Consider the following 21,033-nt stretch of genomic DNA (forward strand, 5'->3'; position numbering starts at 1 on the left):
AAAGCAGATTTATATATCAGCTTTTGTTTTCCTTGCATATTAAACTTCCTACGATGTATTAANATACATTTGATAACTACAAGTAATTACATAATTTATCTGAAATGCCTATAATGAAATGCACTTTAATGCTCTATGAAATGCTCTATAATGCACTATAGAGCAGCGTTAGCTACCTGCTACCTGCTCTAAAGGTAGCATTAGATTACATAATACATGTACTTTTCAAATTATGTGCACATCAAATTTTGATAAATGTTTTTCTGTGTCTATTATATGGGTGATTTTTTATCTTCATCTTAAAGCAGATTTATATATCAGCTTTTGTTTTCCTTGCATATTAAACTTCCTACGATGTAGTTAATTAGTATAATGGTAATTATACTAGTAATATCTTTTGGCTTTGAAAAGATCCTTAGAGATTACGTAACCCTGCCCCCTTTGCTTCTAAACCCAAGGCCACAGGCCCAGACAGGTGGAAGGACACATGTGACGTCAGTTCAGGTTGGGCTCGTGATCCGTCTGCGATCGCAGAGGAGTCTAGGCTTAGTGAGGCTTCGAGCTGATCTAATTTGGGAAGACTTTCAGAATAAAGGAAGACATAATAAGATAAATTTAATGATGCCTTAGAATGATAAAGGAAATTGAGACTTGGGCAAACACCGCAAATATAATAAATTCCACAAATTAGCATCATCAGCGTTGAGCTGCCGAGTAGATCTCTACGGCCTGCTTCTCTGCGCATTGGCTGCGTGTTTCTTTTTCTTTTTTTTTTTAAAGATTTTATTTATTTATTTTCAGAGAGGAAGGAGAGAGGGAGAGAAATATCAATGTATGGTTGCCTTTCATGTGTCCCCTGCTGGGAGTTGGCCTGCAGGGAACCAGCCTGCAACCCAGGCATGTGCCCTGACTGGGAATCGAACCGCGATCCTCTGGTTTGCAGGCCTGTGCTCAATCCACTGAGCTACACCAGCCAGGGCTGGCTGCGTGTTTCTTGATCCTTCCCTCGAGACAGCAGCGGTGCAGCGTCCATTTCTATGGAACTCCCACAGAGATAATGAGACTCTCCCATAGCATGGCTGATGAAAAGTCGCTTTTTACGCTGAATGGTTTAGGAAAGCTTCTGCCCCATGTCTGACTCACTCTCCACCTGCATGTCCTCCATCAGGCCTTGCCAGCCCTGACCTGCATGCACCGCATGTGTGACAGTGTCCAGGCACAGCCCTCGGGCTGAATCTGGGCACAGGCCCTGGGGGAGGTGGTGCTGGCTGCCCACCACCCTGCCCACCACCACACGTTTCCATAACATATTTTTACCAGAAAATGCACTTGCTGAAAACAAAGGTACTTGAAGTCATTTTATTTTCAAATTCAGAACAGGAACGTCCCACTACATTAAAATATATCCAAGCTCTAGCCAAGCACTGGCTGGAAAAACAAGTGATTTTTTAAAGCTACATAAAAATCTACTCTCAATAATTTGTAAACATTCCCCTACGATTCCCAACTCTCTCTCTCTCTTCCTGCTCTCCACACATGCACATATGTGCTACCGCTGAGACGAAATTCCATTGCATCTGCCCTTTTCCATTCTTCACTATGTATTGGCAAGTTCTTCCATGTGAACGGTTAGTTTACACTGTAATTTTTAGTGATTGATTTGACTTCTAAGGACACAATTTATTTAACTAGTCTCTACTTCAGATGCATTTAATAGTTTTTCTCTGTTAAATGTAATATGATAATTCTTGTAATACAAGAGTATGTCTCTGAGCTTTCTAATTACCTCATTAGTATAAATTTCTGAAAGTGTAATTGCTGGATCAGAAAATATTCACATAAATTTTGAGACCCAGTATCAAATTTCTGTGTAGAAATATTTGATTTGGGGTCCCTCTACCCAAATACGATAATCTCCCTTATACTCTTGTCAACAGTTGATATTATCAATACATTTTTGGTATGAAGAGGAAATGGTATCTTCTCATTTTTATATCAGTTCAACATAGAGTATGTTCAACATTTTCATATGCCTAGTTGCCATTTTTAATATATTTCATTCTTTGTCATAAACTTACAATCATTTGGTCAAGTGCCTTAACCATCTCATCAGTTGAATTATAATTTTGTTGATGAATTAGGTGAAAATAACAAACTTAGAAATTGTCTTGGCACAGAAAAACAGGATTCGAACCTGCGTTTCTTCAAGTCTTGCTTTACGTCCCTCAGCAGGGCTGTGTGGTTTTTTCCTTCATTCAACCACGTGTCAGGAGCCCCCCAGGCCTGCTTCTTTCCCACCAGCTCATCTTCCCCTACAGTTAAGGAGACCACGTAACTCAGGACTAGCTAATGAACAGCAGGCCCAGCCCTTGTTCTAAAATCCCCACCATGCTCATCTTATCTCAGTTTCCCCAAGTCCTGTCTGGGTTGAATGTACTAGGAGAACCTAGAGGAGCACACACCCACAAGGTGTGGGGGTTACATTAGAGGCGACCACCGAGCAAGAATATCTGTGCTGTGCTCTGTGCGATGAAGAAGTTAGGTGTGAGGGTTTTAGGTCATAGGGGTGTGTGTGTGTGTATATGTGTGTGTGTGTGTGAGAGAGAGAGAGAGAGAAGATAGCATTTTCCTAAAACAGAAATTGGTTCTAGATTGGGGTGATGCCATAACAAAACCCTAAAAGTACATGTGAATTTAGGGCTTAGCAGCTGAGCAGCATGGCTGTGAGAAAAGAAGACAGAGCAGAGGTGGATCAATAGTGTGATCCCACAACAAATATTTTTTAATGTCGGCTTGGACGGCCGGGAAGGCTGTCTGTGTGCCCACTGAGACTGCGGAGAGGCTCAGAATCGCAGCGTGCACAGGCTGCCCTTGGTGTCAGAAGCAAGGTGTAACAGGAGAGAGGTGAGGCCAGGCAAGAATTGGCTGGTTTCTCTGTAGAGAAACATGGGAACAGAGAAATTTTAGTGATCAAATTAAAAAAAAAAACCCTCACAGGTTTGGAAATTGCAATTGCTTCTCGACCCGAAATGGTAATAAATATGTTTGAGAAAGTCTCCCGAGCTGCAGAGGCCCAGTTAAACCGACTGATGAACAGAGAGAGTGAAAAACTGGCGCAGCCCTGCAGCCTGGATCAAATTGTTACATCGATGGCTTTCCCAGCTGGTTTTCAGACAGCTGTTGGCTAGCCGCAAGTATGTTTGCACATGTGCACACACACCCACACGTGCACATGTGCATGCACAGAGAGCGTGTGTGCCAGCCAAGGCAGGGACGCAAGGGACGAAATCAGGCTTGGGAAGTGGCACCAGGGCAGATCTTGGGCCGTGGTTATTAGCACATAAAACTGACTAGAAAGAAATACAAATATCCACTGTAGTTTGGGGATAATTATATTGCCAAAGAAAACAAGAGCAAAGACTAAAAATGCCTCTGCTTGTTAATTCTTTATACAAATATTGGGATCCTTAAACTTACAAAGTAAGAAGCAAATTACGAAAGCAGATGGTTCACACCTTATCTCCTGCGGACAGCCACGTGGAGGAACTCCTGCAGGGGGCGCCAGCGCCCAGGAGACAGGGTAGGAGGGAGCTCCCTCCAGGGAGCAGGGAGCTCCTCTCTCCAGAACGACCAGGGATCTCACAGGGGCTTCCAGACTGGGAGGAGCTGCTGTGTCTCTGGTCCCTTTTCCTGAGTGGCAGTGTCGTTGGGGTTGCCTCGTGCTGTCCCACCACTGTCTGTTGGTGCACATGGGCAGGTTGCCGGAGCTCATGACATCACACAGAGACCCTCAGCTTGGAGCTTTATGTGATGCCTGGGTGGGGCTTTGGATTTCCCGTGGAAAGTACCATCTGTGGGTGGCAAAGAAAAACGGTAAAATGGAGATTTGGCAATGACACTGGTGGGCTTTAGCAAAGACTCCAGTCCTCCAAGACCTGTGGTCTCATGTTCCTGGGCACACAGCTAGATCACATTCCCCAGCCTGACCTCGCAGTCAGATGCAGCTTTGTCCCAAATTTTAGCCAATGGAACGTGTGTGGACATAATATCTGGCATTCCCTGTGTGGTCCATAAACACCTCTTACCGGAACCCTCCGTTCTCTCTCCTTCCTGTCAGCTGACTTCAAGGAGAGACTCCCAACCCCCAGAAGGGAGGGAGCAGCAGTGTGCAGGGGCTGCTGACTCCCAGAACGACCAAACGGAAGGCAGGGAGGTCTGCTTTGGACTTGGATCAGGAAATAACCGTTTTCATGCATTTCACACAATAAAAGTTGGGAGTTTTGACTGTTACAGTAGTAGGTGTTTATTGCAGAAATACAATTTTTTCATATTGTGAAACTTTTCCTTCGCACTTTTTAATATTTGAAGGTTGCCCTTGTGAATTGTTCAAGAATCCAATATGAAGAGAGTCCATGCATTTTTTCAATTGATTGTATCACTTAGGTTTAACTTAGATTTCATTAAAAGAAAATCAGATGTGTCATTAGTGCATAGTTCTCGTAAGTCAACTAGAGTGCACAAAGAACTGTGTGTTATAATTTCTAAAACCATTTCAAATGACTCAAAAAGAGTAGCAGTTTGCCGGGAGAAATACTGAAATTGCTGCCACAAGTACTAATTTATACGAGGGAGAGAAACACGTGACTTGCCCTTAGCTTTTGCGTGATAGGGGAGAAGTAGTGATTGATATTAGGCTGTTCATTTATGGGTAGCTCACCTGTGTTTTATTTCTGACCCTGTCAGACTAGGAAGATCTACCAACTTTACTAGGGCTGCTGATGGGCTCTGGACGCACGGTTTTATTGCTGGTGGGGAAGCTGCGAGATGGTGGCAGTCCTTAATGAAGAGCACTTTGTGTTTCCTCGTGTCAGCAGATTCTTCAGATTAATTCCCTGCGTTTGACTGATGGAATTGTACTGAGGTTTAAGGTTCTAATTTCTCTAAATGCTTGTGAAAGGTAGCAGGAGGTCTAGCATGTATATGTAGTCCAATGTCTATATACAGTTATAGGTGTGTGTGTGTATGTGTGTGTGTGTATATATATATATATATATATAAAATAGGAAATTATATATATGTATAATTTCCTAGGCAAAGCTTTGTCTGAAACTGATGTTAAATATTTGTCTGATTATAAATACTCAACACACTGTTGTTTATGTTTTCATGTTTGTAAAATATTTTTACAAACCAACACATGATTTGAAAACAAAAGGTAAAACATTAATATTCTGGAGTTGGGAAGCATAGGTTGTTTTCTTTTAATTATTTTGAGACATCAAAAATAATAAGTTCAGTGTCAGCATTGAACAAGTACTCTGGGTTTTTTAGATCTTGAAATAATAATTTTAAAAGACTAATTGAGCCATGGCTGGTGTGGCTCAGTGGATTGAGTGCTGGCCTGCAAACCAAAGGATCCCCGGTTCGATTCCCAGTGAGGGGACATGCCTGGGTTGCAGGCTAGGTCCCCAAGGGGGTGCGTGAGAGGCAACCACACATTGATGTTTCTCTCCCTCTCTTGCTCCCTCTCTTTCCCTTTCTCTGAGAATAAATCTTAAAAAAAAATAAAGACATAAAAGATCAATTGAAATAAATATTTGATCTTTATTTTGTTGTAAAGCTCAAGATAGACCAATTATTTGCAAGAATAGAGGAGGTATCTTTTCTCTCTCAATTATTGACCCAGAGGGAGATAACAGGGGCTCTTAAAAACTTGGAACCTCAGCCCTATTCAACAAGAAGCAGGTACAGAGGAAATCCTGCATCCCTTAACGTACTTAGAGCCGAGAGTCCTTGAGGGGAGAATGTGGTTGGCAGTCAGACAGGTGTGAGCAGAGTAGGAACACTGGGCCAGATGGAATGTCCGCAGGCTGAACGCCCCGGGAGCCTAGCAACAGACAGGGGTGGGGTGAGACCTCCCCCCAGGGTGACCTTTCCCTCCTAGCGTATTGCTGGTCATGTGGCTTAGATTCCTTGACCTTTCACATGGCCGGTCATGCGGTTCTGGACCCTCCCCTGGCCTTCTCTTCCCTAACACGTTGCTAGTCCTGTGGGAGACCCCCTTAGGAGGAACAAGGGGGCCAGAGAACAGCCTCATACAACCCCCACCCAAGGCCTGGCACAACCACTTCTTTGTTTCTCCCTCACAACAGCGGGGTTCTGGGCGGCATCAGACAATCTTGGGAACAAAGCCTTGGGTCTGTTGACCACAGCAACAGAGTTTCGGTCAAACTAGAGATAACATCTAGGCCTCGGGTATGTTTCAGCTTCAGGCCCAGAAAAGCAGCAAAAACAGACCGAATGCTGCCGTGGCTGGCCTCAGGACCAGCTTCAACGCCTCCTGACCCCGGCCCTGGTGCCGACCAGTCAGCTGATGAACATTCTTTTGAGACCCTCCCCTGGCGTCTCCAGTAAAATCTTCACCCTTAAAAGCCCTTAGGACAGAGGGCCCTGTGCGTGCTCTTTCTCTCTCTCCAGCAAACCTGTGTCTTCCCCCAGCCCCTCCTTTCTCAGGCACACGCTCTCAGAAGCGCACCGGAGCCTTCCCCACCTCCCCTTAGGCCTCCTCTCTCCTGGGCTCCAAGGGCCCTTCTTTGCCTCTGTGACTTACCTCCTGAGCCCATGCAGCCCAGCTGGCTCATTTCTTCCATGGGTCGCTTATTCTACCACTATGACATTTGAAATAAACTTTGACTTGTAAAAGAGGAAAAAAAAAGCTTGGAAAAATTTTCAGGAAACTAATTGAACCTTGACTGTGATTTGCTCTAATCATTCTTAATAATATTTTTATCAAGCAGCTGTTAGTTCCTATAAGACTAGGAGACAGTCTTGATGAAATACATAAATATTTTTATCTAGTTTTATAGCATAACTATATTGGTATATCAAATATTTGAGCATGCCTATTATTTATAGGAAAATAACAAGTCATGTTTTAAAGAAAATCATCAAAGAAGATTACTATAAAAATCCATAATCATGTTGATTTTATACGGTGTAGAAGTATAAAGGTAGACGTTATACTACGAAGCATTGTTTTCTTTGTAGAGGTGAAAAGGAATGTCCACTGTCTCAAATTATTCTGGGTGAAGTTACAGGATGAGTTGTTTTGTTTCTTTGCAGAGACTGAGGAGACCTGAGGCGAGAACCGAGGTGAGATATTATTTCAGTAACTGAGGATGGCGAGTTAGCTCTGTAGCGCCTGGGTGCAGCCTAGCGTGGCAAGTCTTACACCCCCTTCTTTGGGAGGATGAGGTGTGTTACATCATATTCTATTTAGCTGCTTGAAAATTAAATGGGTTAATTTCAAATCTTATGAATATCATGCATTAATTTACATGAACTACTTTAATTATCTTTCATTATATCATCAGATAGCCGTTTAAACCATTCTCATACGTCTCTTGGACTTCCTCATCAGAAGGTTTCCTGTGAATTGACGTTACCTAATCTCTGCTGCACAGCCAGGGACAGACCTTTCCCCATAAACCAATCTTTCTGGCTTATTAATCATCCGCACAGCCTTTCAATAATTGCGCCATATGTATCCCTTTCCCCATACCTTATAAACATGATTTTCCCTTTGCACAGAATTTATTACACATTCTTAAGTAGGCCAAAGATAGAAATTGCTTTTTAGAAGAGACGCCAGAACATTAAAACGTCTCTGAGAGCAGTCTTATCTGGATCTGTGTTGATCCCGCTATGTATCAAAAGACAACTTAAAGCCAGAAGAGATCTGAGTGCATCTTTTAAATTGCTTTGCTCTTGTAATATATGGAGCTACATCTGACGAGATAGCGCTAATAAAATGACAAGATTCATCCCTTATAAAACCTCAGTCTGGTATTTGTAATTGTATTGTCCAAAAAATTTTTCCAAAGGAGAAACATATATTTAAATAAGGAGTCAAATTTTTTGACTGGTGTAAGTGAGCATAACATTCCTAACCAGTTTTTTCCCCCTAGAATCACACTAGAGTAATTACAAGCATCTAAAGTAAACTGTGGCTAAGCAGAAATAAACACTTCTAACATACAGGGAGCTGCTGATAACAGTTTCTGGGTTGGTGAATTATGTGTAACTGGTTGGGGCTAATTAGGCAAATGGCCAAGACTGTCTTCTTAATAGAGGAGAGGTTAAGAGTTTATTCTCCATGTGAACAAGCTGGCCTCATTTTTGTTTTATTTCATTTTTTAAAGTCTTCATGTGAGGATATGCTACTGATTTTAGAGAGAGAGGAAGGAGGGAGGGGAGGGAGGAAAGAGAGAGAATGAAAATAAGAGAGAAACATCGAGGTGAGAAGGAAACATCAACTGGTTGCCTCCCACATGTGCCCAGTCCAACTGGGGATTGAACCTGCAACTGTTTGGTGTGCAGGATGACGCTCAAATCCAGCTGGCTTTGCTTTGGCCACAAGGTGACCTAACTTCAGCTTGCTTTCACAGATGAAGATCTTGGCTCAGGAAAAGACTATATATGTATTTATATTTATATATACACACATACACATATATATGTGTATATATAGTCTCTATACATATATATGTGTATACATATAGTCTATATATGTGTGTATATCCATATCCATATATAAATATATATATATATAATCTGTCTAGAAGGTATCTAGCTGTGCAATATGAGAAATAGAGACATTTATTAAAGAAGATACAAGAAACATTGTTCATAGGACAATGACACCTCAGTCCCTTTCAAAGTAGGCACCTTGGGACCCTACACAGTTCTAGTAGCCATCAGCTGCCCTGTCATATTTTCCTGAATCTCATCAATGTTCTGAAATCTCTGTCCTTTCAAAGGTGATTTTAGTTTTGGGAAAAGCCAGAAATCACAGGGCACCAACTCTGGGCTGTAGGGGGCTGAGTCACCTGGGTGATTTGATGTTTTGCCAAAAAACTGTGCATGAGATGTGATGCATGAGCGGGGGTGTTGTCATGATGAAGCTGCCAATCACCAGCTGCCCATAGCTGTGGTCTTCTGAATCATCTGAATAGTTTCCATGGAGGAATGTTCAAGCTTAACACAAAATTGGCTGCAGATCAGTTGTTCTTCTTGCTCAGTCATTTTGAATGTGACAACCACACAGTACACATGCACACTCAATGGCATCTACCACCCCCACTGATCAGTGTGGTTAAATCGTCATTGTTCATGCACGTGCATTCCAGCCCACGATCCTTGGCTGCCAGGTTACAGCAAATGCCATGCAAGCCTTTCTCATTACGTCAGGAATGGCGGGACCTTTTCCAGACAGTTCCTTGTATACATGTTATATCTGAATAGGGTGCGATGAATTGGTATCTTGACCGAGGATAGACAACACACTATTTCAGACACATTTTTTAGTCCTCCTCCTTCCACATTCTTAACATTTCCTTCGTGGGTGAATAGACCACGCTGGAAACCATGGTGGGAAAAGCCAGACTGATAAAACTGCGAGTCAGTGTTTCTTGTTACGTGATCTTTGCCGTGTGCATGTTTTGTATGTATGATAAGCTGCCTGTCTTAGCACATTTCTTCCTTTATGTGACTGCTAGAGCTTAGGGGTTATAACGAGTGTCTTTAATATCTCTGTAAATTGTATACACTCTCACGGGACTTTAATTGAGGGGGATTCAGTAGGCTGAAAGAACAGCAGAAGTCTTTTTTTACCAAAATAAATATCTTTTATTGTAGACAGCTCCAAAACGTGTTTCCTGTTAAATAGGTGGTTCTTTCTGGAGAATATCAGTTTGCATCATTAGACACCAGGATTTTCAAATTTTCTATCAAAATATTCATGATATGTAAAATGTGAATGGTACTAGTCTCTTCACACATACAAAAATAACACTTTCACTCTCATTATTCAGCATGAAATAACTCTCTTTCAAGACAAAGAAGATACATGTTTAGATGCAAATTTTTTACACTGCCTTAACGCTAATCAGGTAAGTGGACTAGAATTCCTTTCAAACTCTCACCTGTCTATGTTCCCTGTTCACATTTCGCTCCCTTGTTTCTGCAGCCTTAGTGTTGGGTGTGACGGTGTATTAGCCAGGCTGTCTCAGCCATTCCGGCATTTTATCAATTCTACAAGACAGATGCTAAATAGCGTAGTCTAAATTGAAATCTCTGATGACCCTCTGGAGACGAGTTGATAGCAAGAAGCATGCTCAGGCGCTTAAATCCGCGGCATTTTCCTATGTCTGACTGCAAGAGAACGGCTTTTGAGTAAACCTTTTTAGCCTTCACGTGTCAAGATTTCTTCTGTATCATTTGATTATCGCATCTAATTTTGTCAGGAAAGACTATCAATCTTTTTTTTCTAGAGCAGCTGATCTAAAGGAGCACCAATCAGTGCCTCATACTTGAAACAAAACTACTTAAAAGAAATTGTGTGGACCAACCATTGCTTTTAGGACTCTTTTAAACTATAGAGACAACATTTTGAAATGAAATCTCATAACCAAGTGTGCTCTGTTTTAGTTTTAAATTCAGAATGAAGTAACCATAGATCACTGAGAAATCTTTGAGAATTTCTCATGTCACACAGCATCACAGGGACATTTCTGAATTTCGCTCTTGGATGCTAGCCTGAGAGAAGTCTAGAATCTTCGAAGCTGAGGTCATTGTTAAGGTGATAGGCTGAGAAAAATGAGCCTTAACATGTGGACTTGGGTGTGTTTCCATGGTTCCTTTGCAGTTCAATTTATCAAGAATAAAATAAGGAGTCTGCCTGTGAGGTGCCTCCCAGCAGCCAAGTGGGCATGTTCTCTGACAACGCCATGCCCTCGGTGTTTGCTGAATTAAGGGACTCTCACGCTGAGCTAGAGGTGTAGATGGATCTTGGAGGTCAGCCAGTGTAATTTTTTAGTCTGACATGAGGACGCTGAGGCTCGGAGGGGCCCGCTGCTTGCCACGTCGCAGGGCAGCTCACCCGCCCCCCAGCTCAGGTATCCACGTTGCGTGGCACTTCAGGAGCTGCCGCAGAGGGGCTGAGGCAGGGCCTAGTCTCTTGTCCAGTACTAAATAAAGTCTTCTAAATTTTTAATTAAAGTATTTGTCATGTGACTGCATGTTACTCTCTTCATCTACCCATATTTCTCATTCTACCCACCCGAAAAATGAAATACACTATTTGTTTTTCTTTCATAATTATGACGATGCTAGTTTAAATGGAACTTGTCACAATATTCATAATACTAATTTTTGTTTCTATTTATGCTAATCATATGGAAACTATTCTCTGCAAGCAGGCTGTGTGAATTTATTTCATTTTAAGTGTCACATAAGCCTTAGATTTTAGCAAAATTTTCCCATTCATACAAGTGAATTTCAAAATAAAAAAAAAATGTGGGTTTTAATGAGAGAGGTTTTACACAGAAAGGAAAATATACATTTGGTCTTATGGGTAGTGAATTTTTGGCTATAAATTTGTGATAATAATAGCTATTTAGATCTAGGAAATATACAGAAAATACAGACAAATTAATTCTAGTTCAATAATTAATAACTACAAAGGTTATAGACAAACCTATGGTACAGCAACAAAATTCTCAGATAATTATTTCTAATTAATATTGACGGGATTCGGGTCTATGGGAAATTACAATTTATTTCTGCCTGGCTGACTGAGCAGCGTAGGTACTTTGCAAGGCTAAATAACATTTTCTAATGACAAGGGACAATGCCTTAAAACCCAACTGTTTCATCTTTGAGTGTGTCAAATTCTACATATCTTTCTGTGGCATTTCATCCTTACTCCTAGAGATGATCTTGGGGATATTCTTCCACCTTCTAAATGATCTCTATCTTGAGGATAAGATCTTCGAGTTATCTTTGTGTCTCAGTCACACCAAGCCTAGTGACTTGGAGATACTATGTAGTCACATTTTTCAGTGTGTAATTGATATAGGTATGGCCTATTTTTGAACCAGTTTTAGAACTCTGACTCTATGACAGATTTTTGTTCATGCATCATAGTCTTAAATTCACCTTCATAAGTTTCTAACACTGAAAAACATTATTTTGTCTGGGCCTCTTAGATATTAGTTACAAGTATATCTTCTATTCTAAAATTCATCCTGGTACCATAAGTGATTAAATAGTTAATGGATTCACGTGGTACGCCAATTGATGTCCTGTCACCGCTCCATTTCCAGACACCACGAACTTCCCCCTCCTTGAACATTGCGCCTGGCCAGCAACTCAGACCCTGCCCGCTCCTGGGGCAGGTGGTCCCAGGTTGCCTGCCTGGCCTCACTTTCCTGCCCTGGCTGTTCCTCAGTGCGCTGTCCTCAGCCTTGGACCCCATCCTGCCACTCTGGCTCTTTCGATTTTCAGGAGACTTTCAGTTCTCTTCCTAACTGACCTCTGTGTGTCACTTCTAAAAGGGTCCTTGTCGTTCATTGGTCTCCCTGACACCCGCCTTGCCCCGTGTTCCTGCCATCTGGACTGTTCTTTTTGTCCCCATACAATCCACTTACTATTGAATCTCCAGGTAATGGCTCTGGTTCTCAGACTTTTTTCACCATATACACCCTCCCTCTGGGAAAATTTATGAATTTCCTGGATTTAACCCACCATTTTGATGACAGACAAATTTTACCCATAGCCTAGGCCCCTCCCTTCTGCCTGCCACAATAATTTCCATACAGATTGTGGTTTAATGGCCAAGTCCAGCCATTTATCCTGCAGGTATTTCAAGCCTAACGTGAGTTGGGTAGGATTATGGCTTATGGGGAATGACTTTTTAGGAGACATGAGGTTTGTGCTGAATATTCAAGGTGATTAGTAGTCATTCAGGAGAATCAGGAGTGTGGAGGGGGGAGAATTGTAAGCTGATGGAACGGCACAGTCACGGGGACCAGAGAGAACAGGCTGACCTGAGGTCTGCTGGTGCGTGGGGACGCGTCACGCTGTGGAGAAGGAAGGACTGGAGAGGTCCCGGTCAGCTCGCGAACGTCTTCGTGTCCAGTGTGGATGGGAGCTAGTCTATGGGTTCTGAGTAGATGTGAGATATGATTTCATTAGTCAATTAGTGTATCCATTGTGTGGTCCACAGAGGAATGATCTAGAGAAGGCCAAGCTGGAGGCAAGAAGAGCAGTAAAGACAAAGGCACTTTCCTACAAAAAAAGTTAAGACCTTTAAGTACTAAGTAAATAAAAATGGAAACAGGGATAGTAAGATTATTTGCCATAAATGCAACTGGTAGTTAATATCTTAATCGATACTCATTTGGAAAAGCCTACATTCACCAACTGATACATGTGGCATTTGTACTAAAATGAAAAGATGTTCACCCTCTTTTGTTAAACAGGGAAATCCAAACTGAGCAGCAGGAAGATGCTAGGGACTGGGTGTGTAGGTCCCCCAAATACAGACCCTGAAGCCTCACTCTCGACGTGGTGGGGTTTGGCGGCGATTAGGTTCACGGGATGACCTCGTGAGAGAGGGCTCCATGGCGGAGCCAGTGCCTTGGAAGAAGGAGAAGAGAGGCCTGAGGGGTGGGCCTCTGCCATCGAAGAACAGGGGGGAGGCAGCCGCCTCCCACTAGGAAGAGGGTCTCAGAACGCAACCAGGCCAGCACCTTGGCCTCAGACTTCCGGCCTCCAGAGCTGGGAGGAAGTGAAGTCCCGCTGTGTACATCTCCGAGCCCACGGTATTTTGTTATAGCAGCACGGGCAGACCAAAGCAGACCTGTTCTCCTACTTAATTAGCAAATAACTTTATTAAGCATCACAAAATATTCATGAATTTTGACCTTGCTATCTCATCTGGACTCTGAAGGAAATAATATAAAATATGAAAAATTCAATATGCCTGAAATGTTTCTAATGTTATTTTCAAAGTCAAAAAATGGAAATAATATAAATTCCAAATATACTTGCAAACAGATGGTGAAATATTGCCTAGCCATGAAAAGTCAAATTTTGATATCGAGAGCAGCATCAAAATATAAAATATGAAAATGTGGTGTATACATGTGGTTTTTGGAAAGTCTGGAAGGGGAAACACAAAATTACTAATACCTGCTAGACTTACAAGTGGTTCAGTAAGATTTCCTTCCATCCTGCTGTTCATTGTTTATGTGACTTAAACAGGTTATTTGCGTTTCTGCAGGTGAAGCCTGCTTCATCTCTGCCTGTAGCCCTGCTCATTCAATCTGCCATACGCCCTAGATAGATATTTCCTCTATGGATTTTGGCCCAAACCCAGTTCTTTAATGCAGTTACAGAGGTCATTTCCTTTCCAGGCGGAGGGACTGGGGGGCAAATTGTTGCCAGCATGGAGGTTCTTAGGTTCCCCGAGACAGCAATTGAGAGGAAGCCCCAGAGAAACCTCCGGACAGATTTTATGAAGCGTGTGCTCGAGCACTAGGAAGGCAGCCCAGAGGGCAGGAAGGTCCTCTGAACCGGCTCAGGGGTTGGCTCTGCCTGGCTGCTTTTATAAGTTGGGGGGTGTGGTGGGGGGCTTATATAAAAAGACGGCTTAAAAAAAGGTAGGCTTGCGGAATTTTCCATTTCAGGGTCCAGTGACTCCCTTGCCAGCTGTGTTGCCTGGTAACCGCGTTCTCACCTGCGCTGTGAAAGCGAGAGGCAGACTGCTCATTACCACCGCCCTAGGGAGGTCATATAACAGTCAGCTGAGCATGTGGGCCAAGTTCAAGCAAGACATGGAAGGCAGAGAAATTCAGCTACCTCTGCGTTTTTGAGCAGGGCGTGGAGGGGTAGTGACACTTTTGCTGTCGCTTATACCAAGTTCCCTCTGACCACCTGGTCTTCACTCGGCTCCCTGACCAAACGATATTGTCTGTTCTTGGACCCAAGTCCCTGCACTGTCTGAAAACCACTTCCCTACTCTGTACCAACTCTCCGATTGCTGCCAGATCAGTAAATGTCTCTAAGCTTTGATTTCCTTGTTTGTAAGATCATTTCATATGGGTTTTGTTGAAATCCATGATGTTTGTAAAACCATGAATGCAATTTAGCAGATTGTGTTATTGTTTTTGGTGTCCCCACCAAGGGGGCTTTTGCCATCTCTCTCATGCTTGGACCATCAAAGTCAAGTTCAGATTGGCCATTGCAACTCCACATTCTCCTGACTTCAGGCCATGCTCTATTTCTCAGGGGCAGAATCTTCCTAAAAGAGGCTCCCCACATTGCTTGGAAGTTTTCTCCGCCACCCACTCTTACCTGAAGGCCTGGCTTTTAGCCTCTGTATAAATATTCAAATCCTCGCTCTTTTCCAGCTGTTGCTAACGAGAACATTGCTATCATAAGGTTTCGTTATATCATTAAATTGTTATATTGTTAAAGCTTCTTATAATAGCTACTTGGCCCTAAGAGCTTACTGTTAATGTTGAGCCGCACCTACCTTTATGACCAGATCCCTTAGTGCGATATTTTGCAAGCAATTAATTCCCTGGTCACTTGGTGACCTCAGGCCTTGCAAAAGTTCGCAGTGTGGTAAAAACAATTACAACTGGCAGATGAGGCAGACACTGAATTACAATACTTTTGACTCAGAAGTCTAGGCTGATAGGAACACAGTGGCCGGTCCTGGGCCTCGCATCCCAGGGCCTGCGCTGCTCAGAGCCTGTGCAAGTCTTGCTCCCCAGTGGCTGACCCACTGTGCTTTCATGAATCCAAATTTCAGTCGAAACTGAGGAAAACAATGAAATTAATGTCTTTGTTTCATTCTTAGTGCATTGACTAAATGGACCAATTTGAATAATGCAATGTAGATTTCCCACTTGAAGTTGGAAAAGGCATATTTCTTAGCACTTTATTTATGCTAAAAAATAAATCTACTGAAAAGGAGACTTTCAAACTATAGGAGAGTTTTCGAGAGCCTTAAATTCCTTCCCACTGAATGTTAGTCTCGTGTCTGCCTGACAGAGACGGCGACTGAGCCCCACCTCCATTACCACGCACTCAGCAGCCGGAGAAAGTCCGCTGGCCTCCACGCTGGCCGAGAAGCGCGTTCAGCGCCACGGCTCCCGAGTGCGCTAGATTTTGTTAAAAGCTGCAGCATGTACTCCTCCCGATTGGTTTGTGGATAGCCTCCCCCACTCAGGCGAATCCTAATTGCATTTCCCTGCAAACCTAGTTTGATTTATGGCTCCTTATTTGCTCTGTATTATTTATAATAACAAATTGGAGTAAAATCCTGAAGACATCCAACAAAATTTACAGCCATTGTTCTACAAACATGGTACTTACGTAAGGATTCTTAACAATTTCTTTTTATTGTTTTTAAAGTTTAGTCAAGTTACACCCCTCTGTATGATTTCCAGTAATGAAGTCTTTACTCGGTTTCCTGAGGTCAGTTTTATTTCCCTGGAGTTTTTACTATGGATTTTTAGAATTACTTGGAATGGATCACGTATAGAGTATTTAAAAAATAGCATGTCTTCCTAGAAGGTTCAAGTGAATACATTTCTATTTGGAACAGAAGAAAATACTAACTAACTAAAGATGCAGTGACCGAGCACCTGCGTAAAGGCAGGTGACGGCCCTGCTGCACTGGCAGGTGTCACCTGTTCAGCTTGAGTCACCTGTGACAACTCGGGAAAACCCTGTCGGTTCCTTAAAGAGAAGTGTGTTTGTTACTAGAAGTTTGAGTTCAGGAGATTGGAATATAGGATAAGAGATAAAAGGAGAAGTAAATTGATTTGAAGATCATTTTACAAAGAAGGGAGAAAGATGAATAATCCCAAGCAAATTTTAGGTCAGTTAAACCAGAGGGGGAGGCTTGCTGTCCACAGCATAAGTAATAATTTAGCACATAGAGAATATCAAAAGAACGGCCAGCTGGCGAGGAGCCGACAAGCAATCTAATACTGGTTACAGCTGAATTTTTCAGTGAGGAGCTGGGCCCTTCATCTCTGCTGGGGCATGCAGGGGTCCCCCACAGTGTCAGCAGAGCTCCGCCCCGAGCGGTGAGGACTGTCTCTCCCCTCCCTGCTGGGGTGCTGGCCGAGGGGGCCTCGCAGAGGGTCAGGAACTTGACCGCACCCAGCAGCAATGTGTCTGCCCCTGCGTGCGGGGAGCAGGAACCGGGCATTCCTGCACTTGGGGAGCTGTCGACGCAGGCCCTCGGGCACTGCAGCCCCACCTCCACCCAGTATTAATGAGGAGCTCCCTCCATGGGGCTCAGCAGGGGCCAGGCTGGGGACCAGGACCTCCACACCCGACTGGCAGTAATGAGGTGGCACCCTCCCCGAATTTCTGCCAGAGAGATGTCGTATTAAACCAGCTGAAACAGAAGGCTTAAGGTCCAGAGTCACCAAATACACCAACACCCACGTTTCAACAGAAAATCAATCAGAAAACGTCAGGCCAAGAATCAGGAAGATCGCACAGCAAATGACAAGAGACTGTTGTAGATGCCACTCCCTCCCAGCCCCTGGCCACCACCATTCTGCTCTCCGTGTCTGTGAGTCGCTGCTTCTGGTTTCTGCTGTGAGTGAGGTCACGCTGTCTGTCTTTTTGTCTGACTTATTTCACCTCTAGGTCCACTCATGCTTTGCAGACGGATTTCCTTCTTTTTCATGACCATTTTCTGTGATACAGATACCACACTTTCTTCATCCAGGAAAGACTCATAAAAAAATGTAGAAATGTCCTATCTTCTGACCAGTAATCAGTACTACACAGGAGCTGTGTGCATACACTCATACACACGCAGGCACAGGCACACACATGTGCTGCCGCACTACAACTTCCTACACATCTGTGTGTGTGTTGACTTAACTAGGCTGTCCTTTCTCTAGGTTAGGTTCTGCCTGGGGGCATCACAATAAAATGGGGACGTGATGGGAGATGGTAGTTGTTTTTTAAACATAACTTCTTGGCAAAATAAAAGTCATCAGTTCTTTATCAACTCCCCAAAAATGTGATTCAAGATTTACTTCCTGGTCCATGAACTTCAAAAGCCCAGGAATCAGCTGCCCAGTTCTCCTTATGCTCCTGGAGTTGAGAATTTTCTTCTCTGTTCACAGCGTCCAGCCCGCAGCTCTGCACAAAGCAGGTGTTGTGTGCACAGGGTTATTTAATAAGTGAATTTAGCCAAAAATGGGGGCTGGGTGGTGAAGAAAATTTACAATTTAGTCAGTGCCTTTACAACCTCCCTCTGCACTAATCACATTAACGAGGTATTTCTTAATTTCCCGCTGAGGTCCCAGTATGTGCCTTTATATGTACATTAGACAAAATGTATTCATCATTATCTGACATACTTATTATATTACATATACTTTATGTATTTCTTTGTTAAAATTAAAGTTTTTCATGGAAATGTGAAAATTAACAACTTAAAATATTAAGATATTACATAAATTATTGGCAATCTTGTTTGTATCAAGAATTAATGATATAATCATGTTTTTATTAAACTAATGAGTGATTAGTATTTACCTTTTTTCTAAGCAGGGAAAGACACCGGTCAGGAACAATACAGTGAACTATTTTCTGAATAGTTCACTAATCACTTGGAATTTTTTGATTTTTTGATTCCTTCTGAACTATTTTCTGAATAGTTCACTAATCACTTGGAATTTTTTAACCTAATCAGTTAAGTTAGTTCACGTAAATCCTACACATTTAAAAGATGTACTCAATGTGAATGACTCAATATAAACTATTTCTTCTTCAACAGAAATCTCAGCTTGGGGGATGAAAGATTCTCATGTAATCTATTCTAATGTTACTTTCTCCTAAGTTTCTATCATCACGCATGTTATGCACATAGCAGACTGTCATTTTTCTTTTTAAACTTTGTCCTTTAGCATCAGTGAATTATGTCACATTTTTGCAATTTTGTTGTTAATATCTTAACATGGGAATATATCCTACCATTTTATGTATGGAGAAAAATTTAAAGGGGGTATTTTAAATTTACTACTTCAGTATTCCACCAAGTAAATCAGACTTGGGATTAGAATTTGCAATTATCAGGAAACTGGAAGTTTTAACATTCTGAACTTAGATGCCTTTATTAAAATTTTTTTAAACTAATTATTAGCCTCTTATTCCTTATAAAGTGATATTCTGAAGTCACATTTTCTTCTAAAGAAGCTTGAAATAAAGTAGACACTTACCAATGATTATAAAATCTGTATTAGTGAAATTTTTGTTGTCCATTGTTAGCGATTTGGCCTGTATCATGTAGATAGGTTATACAATCTGATACTTAAGAAAACCAGCCTTTCCACTGTGCAGTTTTCAGTTTGGTATAAAATCGGATTCCTGTTTTGTTTTCTTTGAAGGTGAGAGGCCCCCCCACTGCAGGAGCGTTTAAAGAGAGACCAACCAAGCCCACAGCGTTCCGAAAATTTTATGAGCGTGGAGACTTCCCCATTGCCCTTGAGCATGATTCCAAAGGAAACAAAATAGCGTGGAAGGTAAGTCAGGGCACAGCTGGGAGAGCCAGCTGCCCCTGCTTGCCAGGGGACATCTCCCAGTGCCAAACAAACGTGGCTGACGAGTAAATAAACTGGAGTGATTTCTTAGCACATGGAAGGCGATGGGTAGGCGCTTTGAGAAAGAGCTCCCACCCCCATGTCAGCTGTCCACCCTGGCTAACAATTAAATTATAGCCTGTGAGAAAGAAAATGACACAGTCGCCTTGCCTTAGAGAGTTACCTGGTGCCCAATTCATCTCTATTTCTGTGAGGACCTGGCAGCCCCTCCCTGTTTCAGGCAGTTCCACCAAATGATGGGACTGGGGGCCGGACCTGGAGAGCAACAGCCATTCATCGCCCCCACCCCCGGGTTTCACCTTCCTGCAGGACGCTTCCCAGTGGAGGCTTTAATTACCTAAATGGATAGGTCGAGATCAGCTGCTCCCTGGAAATGCAGAGTGGAGTACAAAAGAAGTCAGGTGCTCAGCGCTGCTCCAAGCGGTCTGCAGCACCTGCCTCCTCGGCTGCTGACACACACCCTGGCGCAGGCTGACCTCCACCGCTGAAACCATTACAGCTCAGACACTTTTTGGACAAAAGGTTAATTGGCCTCAAAACGAACATGTCGCCTCACGGCTCCATTCTAATGTGGCCGTGTTTCTTTCTAAAAGGCTTGCTGATGTTATTTGTAAAAACTTGCCAGTCTCTTAACTGGAGAAGGCTGTTACATATAATTTGAAAAATGAATGCTGATCTCTAACCAGTGTCTCCAATTTAACTGATTCTTGTTATCCACAGCTTTGCTTTGGGTGATATTTATTAGCAAAAAAAAAAAAATGCCTTCTTGGCCTAGAAACAGAAAGGCAGGGTGCATGTGTGAAAATCACCTCTGGTTAAGGAACCTAAAGATTTTTACCAAATATCATTGAAATTAGCCATTGACCCATTTAACTAAAAAGTGCCCCAAAAGTATCTGAAGGTGAACATGGAAATTATCTGTAATTAGTAACAAACACATTTATGTTAAAAGATAAGGGGATCAAATTGAAGAATTCATCAAAATAGCTTAGAAAGATTCATTAAAATTAACCTTTTCCTCTTCTTTATGTAAAAAAAACTAAAAGAATTGTTTGCATTATTTCTAGTGTATCTTTAACTGTTTTCATATAATTATTGATCATTTCTGAATCTTGAGCAGACATCTGATATTCAGTTATTGAACTTAGAATTATTACAAGTTATTTAGCAAGAGAAATCTGAAGGGGTCCTTGTTGAAATTGGTCATAATTTTTTAGGATGATGAAGGACATGATCATGCTTTTAATCATCACTATTAAAATGTGAAATCTGTTATGTGAAAATATGCATATGAGAAAAAATTATAGGAATTATAATTAATGTAGATATTTTAATCTTAGTATAATAAGTACTTATTCCCAACACTTTACCATGATTTGGGGCGTCATTTATATTTAATTAGTTATGTGGATTTCGTGTTTGTCTATTTACTGTTTCATACAAGATAATACAGTGGAGCTTCTTAAAACCTGATTCCTTCTGAGTAAAAGAATATGCCATGTTTCTTTATAAAAAGTGGGTGGATTTGGTCTAAGTAATTATAGCA

At 42.2% G+C, this 21,033-nt stretch overlaps 1 protein-coding gene across 1 annotated transcript in view; it reads left to right on the forward strand.

Annotated features, from left to right (window-relative positions):
• Positions 1–21,033, forward strand: part of PACRG (parkin coregulated) — a 384,316-nt gene that overhangs the window by 29,416 nt on the left and 333,867 nt on the right. Inside the window, exon 2 of the mRNA XM_037059611.1 lies at positions 19,275–19,409. Within this exon, the coding sequence (XP_036915506.1) occupies positions 19,275–19,409 (135 nt within the window). The remainder of the gene's footprint in view (positions 1–19,274; positions 19,410–21,033) is intronic.

The sequence above is a fragment of the Sturnira hondurensis genome, unplaced genomic scaffold (assembly GCF_014824575.4).
Source record: "Sturnira hondurensis isolate 20B ecotype Veracruz unplaced genomic scaffold, ASM1482457v3 Scaffold0000167, whole genome shotgun sequence".
NCBI classification, from domain to species: Eukaryota; Metazoa; Chordata; class Mammalia; order Chiroptera; family Phyllostomidae; genus Sturnira; species Sturnira hondurensis.